General features: G+C 35.8%; 1 protein-coding gene across 2 annotated transcripts in view; it reads left to right on the top strand.

Annotated features, from left to right (window-relative positions):
- Positions 1-1,187: 1,187 nt before the first annotated feature.
- LOC128237159 (proteasome activator complex subunit 3-like) overlaps positions 1,188-19,687 on the top strand; it is a 29,723-nt gene continuing 11,223 nt past the window's right edge. The window contains exons 1-7 of one of the 2 annotated variants that reach the window (XM_052952451.1): positions 1,188-1,333; positions 7,583-7,615; positions 8,019-8,081; positions 8,619-8,711; positions 10,731-10,764; positions 11,141-11,253; positions 15,002-15,070. In XM_052952451.1, coding sequence (XP_052808411.1) covers positions 1,289-1,333; positions 7,583-7,615; positions 8,019-8,081; positions 8,619-8,711; positions 10,731-10,764; positions 11,141-11,253; positions 15,002-15,070 — 450 coding nt within the window. In that variant the 5' untranslated portion in view covers positions 1,188-1,288. Of the gene's footprint in view, positions 1,334-7,166; positions 7,282-7,582; positions 7,616-8,018; positions 8,082-8,618; positions 8,712-10,730; positions 10,765-11,140; positions 11,254-15,001; positions 15,071-19,687 lie in introns of those variants that run through there. The other variant, XM_052952446.1, reaches the window with a different exon arrangement.

Genomic DNA, 19,687 nt, shown 5'->3' with positions numbered 1-19,687 from the left:
AATTGCCATGTGTTATTAGTTTGCTTGAAGATACAAACTCAGCCTGAACACTTTCCTGACAATTATTTACCATACATGTATACAGGAAACTAGAATAATTATTTTGATATACTTACATTAAAAAATAGTTCTTGCCGTTTACTATTTCTGGCAATAATTTCCTATTGAAAACATATCATCAATACTACTCAAAACATTGTTTATTGGAGAGTCTCAAAAGTATAAATACGTAATGTCGTACATGTAAGTTGATTGCATGTATACGGGATTTCAACAAAATACGTATAAATATCCATTCGTACAAACTTGTGCAAAACCCTTAAGACATACGAAGCAAATGTTTGAGAACAATTGGACATCAAAACTAGGCATTTACCGTGGATTTCAGTTCGGATTAAAATGGTTGAAGAGCTAGACATGAAGCGATTGTTAAAGCCAGGCATAAAACGATGGATACTTTAAGACCGTGTAGTGCTCATCCCCATCTATGCTCTTTGCACTGTTTGTAATACTTTCATAACAAGTTGTGACTTGCAGTTAATAACTGAGCTAGTCTGTTGTCATGTTGTGGAATCTAAAACGTTTGATCCCTTAAATTTAAAACAAAGTCCGTTCTTAATAACTTTTTAACATAAGAGGTCTCGTTTATAAAAGCTACATTGTGTGTATCTATGATAAAGTAGTTATACTACAGAAACAAGCAAAGTTTAATGTGCATTTTAATATTTGTAGACTGATATAGATCTTTTACTACTAACTTGTCACAGGTTTAATAGAGTTGAAATACATGTGCATATTGATTGCGCGAATTTCAAGCAATGGTGCCCTTTGATCTTCTTTAAAGACTTTGAATTTGATCGAATCACACCCAGAAAAAGCATTTATGTTCAGTGGAACAATGATTTGAAGTTAACATGGGCGGCAGGTTCTAACGCACACATACATTTGTACTACCACGGACCTAGACCGTTATACTACATTCTAACATGGAACAGTTAATGTATATAGTGTTTTGGTCCATGCAAGATACAACTTATTGATTCCTTAATGACCTTATGGTTTGAAAGGCAATCGAAGCATGATTGGCATTTTATCTAGTTTTGGAACACGAGCCTCTCTCTAGTCATCTCCCTGTCGAATACTCTCGCGTGAACGATGGTTCCCAGTTTCTTAACGCAATAGTAAAAGTTAGCAAAGAGAGCCTGGAAAAAAGCCGAAAGTGTCGCAGAAGAATAAGAAAATATTGAGCCCACGTTTTAGTATAATTTCGTAAATTTAACGAAAGACAATGACAAAAGACTCAAAGAAACCCAAAGATGCCAACTTACAGAAGGTTTCCTTTTGGAAATATTATTTTTCGTTGATTATATACGTTATTGTTCAAGATCAACACAATGGCGGGTGGGGGAAAGCTGACGAAGGGACTTTTTTATTATTTTTTAAAAACACAATATCCATGATACGTTTTACATGTTGACCATCTGGCTAGTTCGGTCCTCACATGTGGGAAGTACGGCCTGCCCATCTGGGGTGTAAGGGATGCGGGTGTGGATTTTATATTCTGCCAATATGGTCTGGAAATCTCGGTTGGTCTGCCAATCTGGGTTGCAAAATCTGCCAATTTTGGTTGCATAGTAGACAAATCTGGGTTGTTTAGTCTGCAGATTTGGGTTGTGTAGTTTGCCAATCTGGGTTGAATAGTCTGCCAATCATTGGTGTATTGTCTGCAGATCTGGTTGGTATAGTCTGCCAGTCGTTGGTGTATAGTCTGTCAATCTTTGGTGTATTGTCTGCAAATCTGAGTTGTATAGTCTGCCAATCTGGGGTTGTATAGTCTGCCTATCTGGGAAGTATAGTCTGCCAATCTAGGGTGTATTTGCCAATCTTGTTAACAATTTTGATCATATTGTTTGACAATCTGCACTGGATGTTTTTTTTTATTTTGTGATACATGTATCGGAAGGTTCTCAATAACTTTCGGTTGAACTTTCTCAAATAGTAGGCTTCTACTTATTCAACTTAAAATTCACTTATTTTCCAAAATTGAAACGACCCAATTGCCTTTTGACCCATCCATTTCGGTATGCAGCCAGTTCTTACTGAGAACACTCAGGGTTCGAATTTAGACTCGCATACTCGCAAAATATGAGCGACATTTACAAATTGCGAGTGACTTTTATTCAAGCTCGCAAAATTCTGCGAGTGGCTTTTTCTAGACCACAAAATGTTAAAAGGAAAGTAGAATAGACATGAACTTAACTCTGCGAGGTAGTCGAGTGTAAACAGCCTCTAAGTGGCATGTTTACACTACCAATATAAAGAAGACAGTGCGGAGTCCCGCTCTAGTAAGTTTTCAAAAATAGAACAAATACGGAAAGGCTGAGTTTTATCTCGAATCTTTCCGGGATGCTCCGAGGCGTGCATTATACAAAGTGAATACGAATGACGTAATCACCTAGCTCAATCATTGGCTAAATTTAGCGCTTTCGCGCACTATATGTAAACCCCATCATCCTTTGAATATATTTTCGCCCAACTGTCAAAATGAATACAGTAGACTTCGTCGATCGATATATTTCATGGTCCAAAGTATCCACGCTACATTTACTGTTCTTTTTTTTATTTCAAATTTATAATGTTATTGATTTTAATACTTACAGACTTAATGAAATCTGTAGCGTGCTTGTCGAATGGGTATTAAATTACCCGATCCTGGCGAGGGTAAATATACAAAGTGAACAATGTCAAATTATTGGACAGCTTTGTAATTAAAAAGCTGCAAGCATATGATGAGTCTTTCCGTACCCCCCAAATAGAAAAAGCCATCAATAAGTTCTAGTAGTCGAGTCACTCAAGATTGATACCTTTTAATATTCATAATATGTCTTAGGTGTAAATTTCTACTTTAATTAGACAATATTATAAGGCAAGCTGATTTTTCATTTTGCGAGTTGCCTCAAAATGCACTCGCAAAATTTTGCGAGTGCTCCTCAAAGTTAAATTCGAACCCTGACACTGGTATTTTCTTTCAATCTTGCAGGTTGTCCTGTTAGCATATTGTAAGGGCTCTCGCTTCTAACCAAGGCTAGCAGGGTTTGATTCCCGGCCTTGGTGCATGTGAGTTTGGTTAGTGAGTTTTTCCGGGTACTCCAATTTCCCCTACAACACGAGTCCACACTCTCATGCAACATCATGCCAATGAGAGTGACTTAGTACATGTATAAGTTATTCTAACTTTCTTCACAACTGTTGTAAAATATATTATGTTAAAACTAAACTAATCTGGGGATGTATGGTCTTTTATATGGGATTTATCTGAGCCATATCAGTAATAGTATACTCATGTTAATCATTGATGAGTTATTATGACTTTAAGGATCATTGATATATTATTAGGACTTGATGGATCATGTAGATCATTGATGGTTAGGACATTAAGAATATTGTGGATCATTGATGAAATATTAGGACTTTAAGGATCATGTGCCTTATTGATTGACTGTTAGGGATCATTGATGAATTGTTAGGACTGTAAGCATGGCCTTCCCCTGGCCATTTTAGCACCAAAGCATCAATTTGTCTGATTTTGAAATCTGTATCGCTGGAGCGCTTGAAAATCGTAGTGTTATGATCAGGAAACTGGGCTGCTTGTATTTTCGTTTAAGGTAGCAAAAAATAGGTCTGCTAAGATCTGCATCTGGAGGTGCTTTGGTATTATGTATTTGTCGGTGACAGGGTGTTGTTTTAACAGTTTATTGATATCAGATTAATGGCTCACTTTATGACATATATGCCAATTGGTAATTGGATTTAGTCTGAGGTTTTGATGCAGGGTTGTTATATTTTTTAAATGAACATAGGAAGATCTCTGTGAAGTAAGCATACATGTAATTCACAACCTTAACTTAAACCACAAGTAAAAAAATATTTTTTGTGCTTACCTGCCCCAAATTTCACAAAAATTTACATAAATGACCAATGTAGAAAACTCAGGTTGCTGCTTTTTTGTGAGTGAGTATTGTAAGGCCAAACAAACTATTCATTAATTACGGTCTTTCTGTCACGTTATTTGTAGAAGCATGCTGCATCACATGAGGAAGACCCGGTAAATTTACAGACAAACATTGTATTTGTTTGGCACACGTTTCTTATTGTTTGAATTTGTTGAGTCTAACAAGTTGTCAATGATAATGGTTAAAGGTTGTTGGTACCACTACATACTTTCAAAAGTAAATGGTTTGATGCAACTCAGTTGTGTAAACATTTATTTTGTGTAGGTTCATACTAACAATCTTTAACTTTTTAGTGGTCTACATTGTGTTGTGTAAACTACCTACTAAAAGGGCCAGCCACTGTTTATATCTATCACCTCACCTGATTTAAATCAATAATGGCTCACTGCTGATTTAGTGAAATAAATGTATTGGAAAACTTGAGAAATAAATGCCTTTTCTTTGGACAAAAAAAAATGTTGACCACCTATATTTGTTATGCACCAATCAATTGTAACCACAGCCCCAGGTCCGGGGAATAGCGGGGACTTTGACTTTCGGTCCAGCCAAGCCCTGGCAAAATCTCGGCCCTGCGGGGACGATCTGCTAGTAAAACCCCCGCACCCAAGGGACCCTAGATAATGCCAATTTCCCGCTATATTTGGCGTGAAGTCAAAACCACCGCAGTCACCCGGCACTGCGGGGCCACCTGGAAGGTAAAAACATGGCCCATTTCCCCGGCTTTCCCCAGTATACCCCCGGACCTGGGGGGGCGGTAGTTACAATTGACTGGTGCATTAGTGTTTGTTAATATTAGGGATGCAAACGAATGGCAAAATTGATTTTCGATTATTCGGTAATTCTTTCGAAAGAATATTCGAATATTGGATTACCAAAAACTTTAATAATATTCTCTAAAGTAATAGCCGGCGCATTTTAGCTCTACTTTGTCGTAACAACTACGCGTGGCAGACCCTGAATTACACCAAATGAGCCTCTGAAATTCTTCATTTCAGAAAGACAAAAAGTCATACTTTATGAACAGAGAAAAATGAACAAAAACTTTTAATTAATATTCCTCTGCCTTCATATTTGTAAACAACGTGAACCTAGATGGATTTTTGGTCAATTGGCGTTATGTGCCAATGGAGAGTCTCTGTTGGACGAGCAGCCTCGTTCTGGGATTGACCTCTAATATATAAACTACGGAAAAACTAAACCAACTTGGGAACTAGTTTATTTCAGATTTTCTTAATTGGTAGAAGCAATTTACCTAAAATAGTTGGATTATTTTTAGGGATGGAAGCGAATATCCGAGTATCCGGATATCCGGATATCACGCAAGTATTCGGATACCAAAATGGGTATTCGAATATTCGTTAAGAATTAAAATTTCAATGAAATAGCTTAGCAGAGACATAGCAATTGTTATAAAACTTTTCAGATGATCAACAGTGTCTGTCGCGAAGTGAGTATGTGTAACACATCGTCTGCTAATTGGGTGTTTGCACAAGGCGTGATATTGTGTCCTTGTGCAGCACCCTGTGAAGTTCTATGACCTTGTTTACAATGACAAGTGTTGTTTTATGATCTCAGATGTGCTTAATTGACACTAATTGGCACTAGTTGATAGTAACTGATTGATCATTAATCCGTAGGAATTGATCGTCCAATCACAAGATAAGGGTCGTGCAATCAAAGCTATTAATGACCAATCGTATTTTTGATGAATATGTATGAAGAAATTATTAAGTAATCGAACATTTCGGACTTGAAAGTAGTGTGTGTACAGTGTTTAATTAAATTATCAAATATATAAATGATTTATTTCCTATTTAGTATTTATTCATTTTATTTATTCATTTATTTATTTATTTTTATTTTGTGTAGTGTAGTTTATTTTTCATACGATATGTAAACATGTTTAGTTTATTGATAAATAAAAAAGGACACGCATGTAAATAAAGAAAAATCAGATCGTCTTTTTGTCTTCTTATCTTTTCCGCAATTATATCCTTCATTACAAAACACCGCAGAAATTGTAGGTATTGCATTAAATCAAACAATGTAATGAAATAAAATTACAGTCGACTATCAAATAATCAAAGCGTCATTTAACATGAAACCTGCTGATAAATAACAAACTCGATAGCACGTGGCAGTAACCAAGCAACCACCTCGGCCGAAGTGACTATCAAATTCGCGAGGTGTTTATGTGGTATTCATCATGAGATTTATGACGTAAAATGAGTTGTTTAGCTTTGATTATAACATTATAAATTATTAAGACTGAGAAAGAATGAATGAAAAAGTGAAATTGTCATATGACGAATTATAAATTAAGTGGACAATTATGTCAAATAACAGAAGGTGGGTGACATATGATAGGAAATTTACTTATTATGAAAACAATTTGATACGAGTATCCGGATAGTATTCGAATACTTGATACGAATATTCGGATACCAATTTAGTATCCGGTTTCCATCCCTAATTTTTTTCTGTCACTTGTCGTTTTCTGTCACTCCCCGTGTTTTTCTAATAAGCCAGTTATTGTAAAAACAAGGGGACTTTTTATAGTACCCGACGATATGTCCCTAAATGATACATGCCGCGTGTTTAGTGTCACATTCACACCACTGGCATTATGGGCCAGTCGTTGTTAAAACAAGACAAACGAATCTTAAATACAACAACAATCATAGTTGTAGGCAAAATATTTATTATTATTATTAATATTCAACAAAAAAAAACATCGAATATTCGAATACCGACTTTGATATTCGAATACCATACGTTTGATCGAATATTCGTTTGCATCCCTAGTTAATATGCATTTATCAAATTAAATGTGATCAGAATAAGAATTTCCATTCTCCAGGCTAGTGATAATTATGACAACACAGTAATATTGGCAAATTTTGCAGAATTTTAAATTTTTCATACCAGCATATTTTTGTGTTTAATAAAATGTTAAATTTGTTTATACATGTAGTGAATGTACATGTAAGATTGACTGATTGAGTGAACATAAGTTATCGTTTACAATTGACATTATCCACATTCTTTATAAGTTCAATCAAATGTTACTGAGCATAATCACATGTTCCATATGGTTGATTGACTTCTGTGGTTTGTTTTACCGAGTTACATGCTCACTTTAGTGTATACTGATTATGTTGTTGTGCTGTGTTCTTAAAACATATGGTCCAAAGTTATGAACATGCATCGGATTTATAGACCGTCTAAACAATATCATCATCATGTATATTCTCATCAGGAAAGAAAGGTTTGCCATTAAAAGGTCAATTTTGATAAAATTAATGAAGAAGCACAAAAAATCATGACTTGATTTACAAGATTTTGGAATAAATCTGTTTTCAGAAATAAAATGGAATACTTAAGATTTTTGGAATCATTTTTAATTAGGCCGGTAAGGATATTTACTTTGAACTTTATACAAAAAGGAGGGAGATAAAAATGAGACGTCGAAGCATGTAAAAAATGATAATTGGCTTCAAAAACTACTGCATTTCCAATCACGAACTATTGCATTTACAGTTCTTAATGTAAATTTCATCTGTTTTCAGGTACAAGACTTTAAAGAAACATTCAAGTCTGAGGTAAGCTTCAATCAACATGCACTCAAATTTAGTTGGAAGATTTTACAGAGAAAAAGAGGCAATGGTTTTGTTGCCCTGGTGTTTTCTCGATCATCGATCAGTCGCATTGTGTTAATGTATTTTGGTTATTGATCAAAATATCAGTAAAATGTGTAACATATTAATATTTAGCATGATTATTGAATAGTTGAACTCGTTGCATCATAGTATGGTGAGGTTAATTGATTTTTGCACTATAAGTAACCAAATTAGTATATAATATATATAATACAAATGAAAACTTGCCAAGGCACATTTTAAACAATTCAGAAAAATTGTTTTATAAATTAAGTTATTCCATATTGAATGATAACCCTAATGTGAATTCATGAGTGTTTTAGTTTGTTAATTGTTTTATCTTTAGGGGGAGATGCTTGTCAAGAGCGTTTTTCCACGAAAAATCATCGAACTGGAAGATATTCACAAGGTAACTACCATGTTGATGTTTTTTTGTTATTGATCATTGACTGAGGAATATGCTTTAAGTTCTGGTTATCTCCCTTCCACCATACATTTTACTTAAGGCTATAAATACGTCCTAGCAAATGCAGTTGGTATCTTGAACTGGGGGAGTCTGCTCTGACCAAGTATTCTTTACAGTTAATGGCGCAGACGAGTAGGTGGGGTATTGAAGTACATGTTTTAATTATGATTTACTGTATCTGTAACCATTCAGAGTCTTATACTCCAACTTAACTGTCTGAGATCCACAGTGAGTTGAACAGTGCTGTCCTGACTTAGTGTTCAGCCTCTTTTCAGAAATTGGCTCAGACAGGTGAAGGGATGGGTCAGGGCGGGGTAATTAAGCACATGATTGCGTTATTGAGTACAAATTTACAATTTATTTCTCCATTCCGAGTCTGAGCCTGACCAAGCTGTCTGAGATCTACACTGGGTACTGACGTTTGAAGAGGTTGGTGGGGTAATATTGTACAAGTGTTTATGAATAATAATCTCTATTTAGAGTCTGAGTCTGGACAAGCTGTCTGAGATACACAGTGTGTTGAACATTCCTGTTCCTGATCCAATAATCCTTACAGACAATGGCACAGACGAGGTACGTACATAAATATTGTTTTAGCAATATTTATACATCTTTCATACTATATTTATTCATCAGTCTGTCTGGGTCCTGATGGGTGGCGTATTACGGTTGCACCATTTGGTTTTCTGTGTATGGGCTGTAACTTTGTTATGCAGGGTTGGATTGAAATTAGAATTACTTTGCACATGTTTTCCATATATAAAGACAACTTGTTGCGTGCAAGACCCACATCCCTAACTCAAAGGTCAAGATTTTGAAACTTCTTGGCACATGTTCAGTCTTTGCCGTAAAAAGCATCAGCACTTGTCCTTTCGGGGAAGTAATTGAAGAAAACCACTTGCCCAAAAACAGTTTTACTTGCCCAAAATAACCAATCCATGCGTAAATGTACGAAACCCAATTTTCAATATAATAATAACCTTCAATCAGGATTTGTGAACTGTTGCTAAGAAATTATGAAAACGGAGGGATCTAAATTTCGGATAAATGCACTTGCCCGTTCTGGCAACCACCTGGGATTTTTACTTGCCCGAAACAGTATTTACTGGTCCCGGGCTTCGGGCAACCAAGTTACGACGAAGACTGCATGTTTTTGGTACATAAGACCAGCTGTCAAGTGCATGTCATACCTCTAAGTCTTACTTCATCACTCCCCTACACTTGAGGCTAGCCATCATGGGGTCTTGCATATATACTTATAATTTATATTTGGTCTTCCTGTATGTAGACATAATAATAAGTAATTGCATTATCCATTGAACTGGATGGCATTTCTAGGGCATTCATCACTAACTGTGACAGCTCATGTTTTCTAAACATTTTTAAAAATATTTTAATAGGGTTTATGTCATTGTCCATTATTGGATACCCCCGATACACTAGTACACTTTGTGTACTGGGGTAATTTGGCTAGGAACATCTTGTAATCTTAAATTATTAATGAGGGAGTTTCATAGTTTCCGAACGGTACCAGATGCTTTCCTGTTAAAAAATATTCTGGCGAATTGAACCGGTCTGCTGTTTCAGTACAATAATATTAAACAGCAGTCAAGACCACTCAGCCAAGGAGGCTACTGACAGTCCCACATCAGGGTTATAAAGCATATTTGATTGTAACATGCAAATTCATTGGAAGGTGAGTTTTCTCCCCTGGCTTATGCATATTCATTAAAACGAAATTTTGTCTGTCAATTGTCCCACGGTATTTATGATGTATAAAAGAATTAAGTACCGTGGTTGCTGACTATGGTCATCTTTTCCCTATAATCTTTGATTTTGGCCATCTTGAACAAGTTTTCAATGAAAACCAGATTATTAGAATGGGGATGTCCTTTTTTTGTTGACCTAAAAAACTTCAAAGCTTGTTTGAAAATTTGGTGATTCAACAGGGTCCAAAGGGATTCTAATGTATATAGCAAATATAATAGCTAAACAGACCGGAAATGAGAAGAATAAGTATAATCTGTAGGTAAAGTTTGCCATGCAAAATAATTCCCTACCAACCCATTGTTTTTACAGGCCGTAACCAGAAACATTGTTTTTAGGCCTTATCATTTAAGAGAAAGCTGCTGGTTTCAGCTGGGAATTTCCAATTTTGACTAGTGGTTACACAATTTAATTATAGTCTTAGTTTTGAAACTCTAGTTTCGATAACATTTTGATAGGACTCAAGTTCTGAACATTTAGTAAAACCATTTGTTTGCAGGGGTACTTAAGTTCTGAAATAAACCTTAAATTAGCATTGAGAGCTTTAAACTTCAGACTAGTGTTTTTATTTTTGCTCAGACTTTTGCATAAAGAAATATCAATTACCTTAAATTGAATATAAATGATTTGGGAAACAATTTGAAAGGGGTCTAAGCTTCTTGATGCAGGGTTTAGGGGCGTAGACCCCTTTCGAAATTTTGGCATGAATCCCTCTTTAAGTCAACAGACACCCAACTATTTTTCAGGAATGACAATTATCAGCTGTTACCAGCCCTGAGTTAAACTGTTTCCACTGATAATTTCAACCCTCATTTTCCGTTTCAGCCCGCAGCTAAGAAGAGAAAACATGATTTACAAGGTAGGAATTGATTTGCAGTTTTCTGGTTGTAACATATGTTAAATATGTTCTGTAAGGATAACTCTTTGATACACTTTGTTCTTAGATTGTCTATCTCTTGAAGAACTGTCGTAGCCTTGGTGTCATTAATGGTGTCAGCATCCGCGGTGTTTATGTTTCAACCTTGACCATCACTCAAAAACCATTCAAGATATTCGACTGAAACTTGCTACTCGTGTTACTGGAGACAATATATACATGTACAACAAGACCAGTAACTCTGGCTTTAATACATGTAAATGTTGAGTTATTCCTCTTTTTTCGGCTGTAAGCCCCGCTACAAATATCAGGTGGGCATTGGTTTTCACTCTGCATAGCTCTTGTATCTATTTTACAGGTACAGAGGTCTACTCGTTGCCAGGCGGTGCAGTGACTATAAACAAGAAGCTGTGCGATATTTCTGAGCAACTCAAACCCTACATACGAGACCTCATCGACCACTCAAACACAGTCAGTCTTAAAGTCACATTTTTAAGCAAAGTAGACTCTTGAAAAAATATTTAACAACACAGTTGAAAATAAAGGAACATTTCTTTAATAATATATATCATCAGGCCAAAAAAAAAAATTGTTTGTTTAGGGTAACCTTCCCAAAATTTCTAGGTAGGGTAGGAAGGGATTTTTTTATGCCCCCGAAGGTGGGCATATTAAAATCGCACCGTCCGTCCGTCCGTCCGGCCGGCCGGCTCTGTAACTTTCCCTTGTATGGACAGATTTTAAAATAACTTCAGTGCTCCAGCCAGGATTTGAAAAGGGCAGGGTGGAGTTTTGAAAAGGGCAAACTACATGAGTCGTGTAGGGGTGATTGAGGGTGGTTGTGGGAGGGGTCCACCCCGTTTTTTTTTGGGGGGGGGGGGTCTCCACCTAGAATTTGTTTTGTTTTCATACTCAATATAAATCATTTTCCATGATTTCCAGACTTGAATAAAGAAAGTTTGGTTTTTTTCTCCAAATTTGGTAGGGTGTGTTTGAATATCAAAATTAAAATTTGTCTTTTTGTCTGTGGTAGTATGATTGTACTTGTTTGGAGTCTTCTTTAATGCAATGGCACATATTTCTAAAAAAAAATCATGTAAAATGAAGAAAAAAACAAAGACAGTTAAACATTTGAAGCAATCAAATAAATAAATACACAAAAAACAAATATGTAGGGGACGAATCTTAGTTTGGTACGATCGGGATTGGGTACGAATGTTACATTCAGCCTGGCTGTTTTTAAATTGTCTTTGGTAAAATAATGTTTAATATGCTAATGTTTTAGAATAAAATGACAATAAAAATCACTGCCCTTGCTTTAAAAATCACTTATAAAACATAGAACATTGATAAAATAACTCCGAAATTCGTTCTGACAAAATGGCGGTTTCGGCGAATTTTGACATGATCGTACCAACGATAGGTAAACACTACATAAAGCATCAACATATATTTGTGGGTTACAATGAAATTTTCATCATGAATATTTTACAAATAAACTTTAAAAAAACATTTACTGAAAAAGTGATGTATTTGATTGTGTTAGCGCCACCTTTGTTATGTTTACAAATCGGCAGTGGTCGTCTGCTTCAAATCAACAATGTTTAAATAGCGATTTTCGTCAGTACAATACAATTAACAATTATTTTAAAAGATTTAATTGTGCTTGACAACATTTTTCACCATCCCTTCACATTTTCTATCGCGTTTTACGAACTTTCATCATTAAATGAACGAATTCTCAATGTATATTCTGATTGGCTGTCATTCAATAGCTCCGCCTCCTGCCGATGTTTCCCTATTTGTCTCTTCTTAATTATTGGATTAGAAGATGACCGATTATGAATACACAGGTCGTCTGCTCACTACACAAATACACAATTAGCTGTCATATGACTTGGACAAGGCACATGGGAAGATGAAAGGGCAGTACGGCATATTTTAAGCAGTCAATGGGGGCATGGTGACACCTAGCGGGAACACTATTATCATAAGTATTACGTAATTTGTCTCAATTATGACAGCGGATTAAGGGCTGTCGATCTTTTATAATGATTTCAATAGTAAAAAGGGCACTAACGGGATAATTGATGCTTATAGAGCATTTGTAAAAAGGGCACTACTCAAAAAGGGGGCAGGGCGGTAAGAAAAGGTGCACGGGCGCTGCGCCATTGAAAAACGGGCTAGCTGGAGCACTGAACTTGCCACATGTGTACCACATACCAAGACGACATGTCGCGTGCAAGACCCGTGTCCCTACCTCAAAGGTCAAGGTCACACTTAGTGTTTATTCACAATAGAGTGCTGCATACAAGGACATAGGGTATAGGTTGTCGTGTCCGGGCTGTAACTTTCCCTTGTAAGGACAGATTTTAAAATAACTTGCTACATGTGTTCCACATACGAAGACGACGTGTCCTGTGCAAGACCCATGTCCCTACCTCTAAGGTGAAAGATACACTAAGTGTTTATTCACAAGGGAATTCTGAATATAAGGACATAACAGTGTAGGTTGTCAAGTATGGGTGGTATTTTTTTATGTTCAGAGGAAATTTAAAATAACTTGCCATATGTATTTGACACATAAAGGCAAGATCAACTTTTCATGTACTGACCTTGTTCGTAGGTCAATGTCACATTCGGGGGCATTCGTCACATACTGTGACAGCTCTTGTTTTATTGATTTTTTTCAAAATCTGTCGTAAGTTCAGAGTGTTTCCTTGCACATGGCAGTCTTTCCTACACTACTGTCATTGCCTGACTTTGTTTTATCATATAAACAATAATTCTGATTAAAATCTGCATTAATCCGCCCTTCGTAACTCTCTTTTCGCTAACGAATATTTTTTTTGCTCAGAAACAGAAAAAAATAGTTAGGGTCGGCGCATTTTTATAGGTAGGGTTGGGTTACCCGAAACAGACATATTTTTTTTTAGGCCTAAGTTGAAAATCAGGTAAATGATATTCATAAGTGGACAGTCGGTTGTCCGGTTAGCGCACTCACTTCTCACCGAGGCGACCTGGGTTGGATTCCTGGTGCATGTGAGTTTGGTTGGTGGTCACCAAGCCGGACAAGTGGGTTTTCTCTGGGTACACCGGTTTCTCCAGCAACACAAGACAACACTTTTGCCCAACATTGTTGCCAAGGAGAGTGAGTTAATATAACTCATAATCATTGTAAATTAAATAAAATTTAAAGTAATTGGACAGTTTCTAACTGAAACACTGAAAAATGTTATTTATTAATAAAGAAGTATAAAAATAACAACATTTAGGTTGTCATGGTTGCTTGTGGTTGCTAATAATTCACACTTGGAAAATAAATACTTCAATCATTTGTCTTCGACAGAAGTGTTATGAAACAGACTACTGAATGAACCCTATAGGTGTTGCATGTTCGTCAATGTAGTTTCGCACTTCTGAGAAAAGAACGGGCAGTAACAGGCTTGCCCTTGTCTCTAGATCATGGTATAGGGTTAAAAGAGATTCCGTACATTTTGTTGTGTTGCCATGGCAACATTTATGTACATTTTTGGTAATGGCAACTTTCAACCATACTTCCTTATATAGTTTGTATATCTGTTAAATAAATCATTTAAATAGTTTTTTCCCAATATATTTGAATGTAAAATTCCAATTGAATATTGAAAAATATATTTAAAAAAAGATATTAAAGATAGAAAGTTTTTCCTCTTATAATATTGGATGAAAGCATGATTATTAGATATAGTGAATGCTATTTTATTTCCTTCTGATGCCTAAAATACAACAACTTTCTGACATAACTTTCCCATTTCTTACTTTAACAAGCGCTTATTTCCAATTTGACAGATATTTAGAATATACAAGCCTCTTTCCTTATTTGCCAAAAAAAGCTTGACTGACTTGAAATGAAAATTTTTAAATTTTAATATAATCTCAAAAACAATTATTAAGGCATATTTTGTACTGTAGTTATTTCTGATCTATATTTCGGAGCAGTTGTAATACATATTTGGAAGCTATGAGCTTTTTGGTCAGTTTAGGCGAAGAGCTTTTTGATATTGCGAAATAAAACTTTCTATTCACTGACTTAAAATTTACCTTAATTACATATTTTCTTTTTTTCTTATGCTTCTTGATAACTTGCACCCAATAGAGAAATCTTCATCCATCTTTAAACATCAGTCTCACATTGTTTTGACAGTACTTTGAAATCAACGTTTGTGTTTTATGTTTCCAGATCAAGATGTGGATTTCATTCCTCATACCTAAAATAGAAGATGGTAACAACTTTGGAGTGTCTATACAGGTATGCAATTAACACATGGGAGTGTGTGTTGGCTTTCCTCATAACAAATATTTTAAGATCACCCAAGGCCATATTCAGTAAATAACATGTTAGAATTTATCTTTATATAGCTGTGAACGCAATAACTCGTCAGATAGACGGACATGGCTGGTAGATTTTCAAACTGTCTGTCATATTTTCAAAGAACGGAGGATATAATTGTGATACTCAAAGTTGAAATATTCATCCCGTATAAAGCCTTTTGACATCTGTCAGTTTTATCAGATGTTTATATTCCAAATTTGTATAGTGTGCTAGTGCACACAGATCAAACTAAAATGCGGCTTACACATATTTCCTGACATTACATTTATATCATACAAAACGACCATTTTGAGTATTGATATGTTTACTCAAAATTGTCTTACATAACAGGAAAATGTCCTGAGTAGACTTTAAAGACCACAGACAAAATGTCCTGCGTGTCAAAAAGGTTTTCGCGTACACTGATAGAGTAAACAAAAGTCCATGTGGGATATTTTTATTGCCATTTTCTCTCTAAATATACCAAGAAAGCAACTCTCCATTGGTATTTTTACCTAGTCCAGGCTTATTATGTAAATATAAATGCAATAAAAACAGATATATTCAATTCCTGCTATGGACCTCCACCATTTGTTTTTGGATTTTCCCAGTTTTCACCCATGTCAACAACTCGAGTTTTTACATTGCGTTTCATAACCTCTCTGTTATTTAGTATACAACTCGACTGTTATAGCTGCTTGCTTATTGTCTCTAAATCTAGTTCATGGGATTAAAATGAATTGTTCTCTTTGTAATTTTACTGTTTACTACTGTGTCATAAAACACATTGAAAACAAAACATCTGAGCAGCTGGTCATTCTTGGTCCCCTTTGCAAAAAGGATCAATTCAAGTCAGAAACTGAAATATTCTTTATGTCATATACATGCAGTGTTCAACACTAACGGGGTCCCGGGATCCGGAGGACACCAGTTTTTCGGGAGGGACACCTTAACTTCGAAGTGCGGTATTCCGTCGGAACACTTAAATTTCTGACCGATAAATGCTAAATATCAATAAATAAGTAGCATTTCATTAATTTATTACCTATATTCGGGTCCCCCTAAAGTTCTTGACAGTGCATGACAAAATGATATTATATTATTATTATCGCACACACGAAAGCAAAAGTATAGCTGACTTTTTTACTATAGTTACGTCATGAATCTATAAATAAACAGGTCATGTCACAGGGCGCATGCGGGTTAACGCTTCCGTTTTGTTGTTTACATTATTAACAAGGTCAGAGGTGACAGAGATTTATTATCGGCAAACTACTTATGTGGAATTGTTACGCGTATGTGTCAGAATCAAAAAGATGCCAACACTGCTGACTTTGATGCCTTAATGATGCGACCTTCGAGTAGTTACAGTAACATTTACGGCACAAAAGACCGACATCCTACATTCAGCATTCTTTGTTAATTGGCATTCAACTTATCAGTATTATTTGTTAATTTTAAAGACATTTATTTTAATGCTTTGATCAAAACAAAATAGTAATAAAATTTGCAAAGTTTAATTAATTATCAAGAATCAATTTATAAAATTTTATGACTTTTTGGCGCGAAAATTAACATACACAATTTTTGGTCGTCTGCTCTTCCAGTATGCACGACACCTGTTGAGCAGTCTGATTGATTTATCAGCAGCTCTTCTTAATATTGACTTGAGTTTTCACAAGCCAGATGTAATATTCCTACTGTTTCTCAATGAAAGGCACCGACATATGACAAGACCCTTGACCATGATGTAATTTATGCGTATTTCCCGAAAATCTAAAAATAGTAACAACATCAAGTTTTTGTTTACATTGTATTCATCTTTGTTTGTGACTGGGACATTCTACCGCTTTTGAACCCAATCCACCGACTAAGAGACCCAAATACACCTCACTGCCATTGCCAGAGGTTCACATGTCTGACATTCAGTGCTACTAACTTGTCATTACATGCTGTTAAAAACATGTATAATAGGGTGTATTCTTGAATTACAAAATGAAAAGTAAAAGACACTGTATGTTGAATTAAATATTAAAACAGGCTCAACAATGATAAAAAAATTAAAAAGTGGAAGGGACTCCTAATTTCAGGAAGGGACACCTGATTTCAAATGTTGGTGTCCCTTCGGGATCCCTTGGAAAAATGGTTAGTGTCGACTCCTGTACATGTACTGTCTCTTGATGAATTTTGGGGCTGCTATAAAGCCCAAGCCCATTGCCCAAGTCAAGGAATATACTTACATCTATTTCCCAAAATTTTGGTTAAAATTCCTCTTGATAATCGCAAAAATAAATAACCTTTAAAAAAAATGATAGCAAGTCAAATGTAAATACAAATGTACAAATAACACTATTTTGTAAACTGTGTTTTGATACATGTTTATGAATAACATTAACTTGCATTTAGATCTTTGTTATTGTTTTGTTTCTGTCAACGTGCAAAAATTCTCTTTTTGCCAAACAAACCGCTAAATTCCCCTTTCTCATGGCCCTGGCCCTGATCCCCAAATGTAGAAACACAGCTCTGCTCTTGGCAGGTGATCAATATAAATGAAAAGCGGCAGATACATCTAGAGAATAGGCGTTCATGTCAGGACTGTGACATGCTCAGTCTGATTATGAAATAACCTGGCTCTGATGTTTGGCACATAAAGACAACATGTCACGTACAAGGCCCTTGTCCTTACCTTCAAGATCAAGGTCTATTAGAGGTTAATCGTTATAGAAAGATTCTTAATTTCACATAGAGAATAGGGGGTAGTGTGCTACAGGGTTCCCACGCTACTGGGAAAAAGTCAGGAATATCGAAAAGTATGTTCCCGGTTGTAACAATGCCTTGATTTTTGCGATATCGGGTTAAATTGGGGAAAATCCGGGAAAAGTAAGAAAGTTCAAACCGATTTGGGTACGAAACTAGTAAAAGTTATTAGACTCGATAATCTAGACGCTTGCATCTGATCCGGCTCAATACTGTTCTGTATTGACGTCATTGACTCTAATCAGAGCGGCTGAATGATTGAGACTAAGAAGTTATCCGTTACCACATGAAAGCGTTTCTTGATCATGAATAGAAGCTGTGTCTGCATTGCCGCTAAATATATGCTTTCAGTAACAATCGTGGATGCTATCTACAACGATCTTTCTAGTCTACAGTATGCTATTGATCATGGATAGTAGTGATCTCTGCATTCAAAAGTTATTGTAAACTTGAAATTGGCAACTGTTCATGCAAATTCACTTTACATACGCTGTCAATAACAAACGTGGATGCTAATTACAAATGATCTCACTAGTCGGCTCTAAGTGCTACTCACCTGACCAGCCTGACTTATATTTGCTATTAAAGTGTCCATTCTATCAATGATGCCTTTAGACTTAATACAGCTATCGTGAAGACTCTGTGTACACTGACATTGCTCGTATTTAATATTTATAGCCATTTGTGGACTTTAAGCAGAAGATCAAAAGAAATTTAATACCATATTTGAAAAATTCAATGGACATTTCACACCAAAAAAGAACATTATTCATGAACGGCAGAGTTTCATTCTCGAAAACAAACTAAAGGCAAATCAGTCCAATCTTTCATCAGGAGTCTTTAAGAGTTAGTTGAGAGCTGCGAGTTCAACGCTGACGTAAAATCAGAACAAATCCTTGATTGCATAGTGGTCAGAATTCTCTACAAACAGTTGTCAAAGATAATGCAGTTAGAAGGCGGTCTATCATTCGAAAAGCCGATGTTTTACCGAAACTTGTGAACATGACAGTCTTTTCAAAGTTAGATGCAGCTAATGGTTTCTATCAGTTACTGCTTGATGACAATAGCCGTGATTGACGACATTTATAACGCCATTTGGTCGATATGCGTTCAAACCTGTTCCGTTTTGAATCACGTCAGCTCCTGAAATATTTCTAAGGAAAATGTCTGATCTTTTAGATGGTCTGCCAGGTGTTGATGCCATTATGGATGACATTGTTGTCTTGGTAAAGACGGACAGGAGCATGATAGAAATTTGAGTAAAGCCCTGCAAAGGATCGAAAATTCGGGACTGAAAATGAATAAAAACGAATGTTTGTTTAGACAGACCAAAATATTTTGGCCATATAATTAGTGATAAAGGGGTTAGTGTTAATCCCAAAAATCCTGTATCTCAAGCCGGTAACATATTGTTCGAGAACGTTGTCTGATGCAGAAAAGAGATAGGCGCAAATTGAGAAAGAAATGACCGCCTCGGTATGGGCATGCGAAAAGTTTGAAAAATATCTTATAGGGTTAGATTCATTTGTTCTATTGACAGATCACAAACCGCTGATTTCGCTTATTAACAATCAGGACAATGACCAAGCACCTTTAAGATGTCAGAGGCTTTCATGCGAATGAGAAAGTTTAATCCAATATGCAGTTATATACCGAGCAAAGAAATGGTTGTGTCTCCATTGAATGAGTTTGATCAAATTTTTGAGAAAATATAGAAATGGTCACTGAAAACATTCCTTTAAGTGACATTCGACTACAGCAAATAAAACAGTCACAACAAAATGATGAAAACATTCA

The sequence above is a fragment of the Mya arenaria genome, chromosome 1 (genome assembly GCF_026914265.1).
Source record: "Mya arenaria isolate MELC-2E11 chromosome 1, ASM2691426v1".
NCBI lineage: Eukaryota > Metazoa > Mollusca > Bivalvia > Myida > Myidae > Mya > Mya arenaria.
Note: the sequence above shows the minus strand (reverse complement) of the source record. Positions and strands in the feature narration are given on the sequence as shown.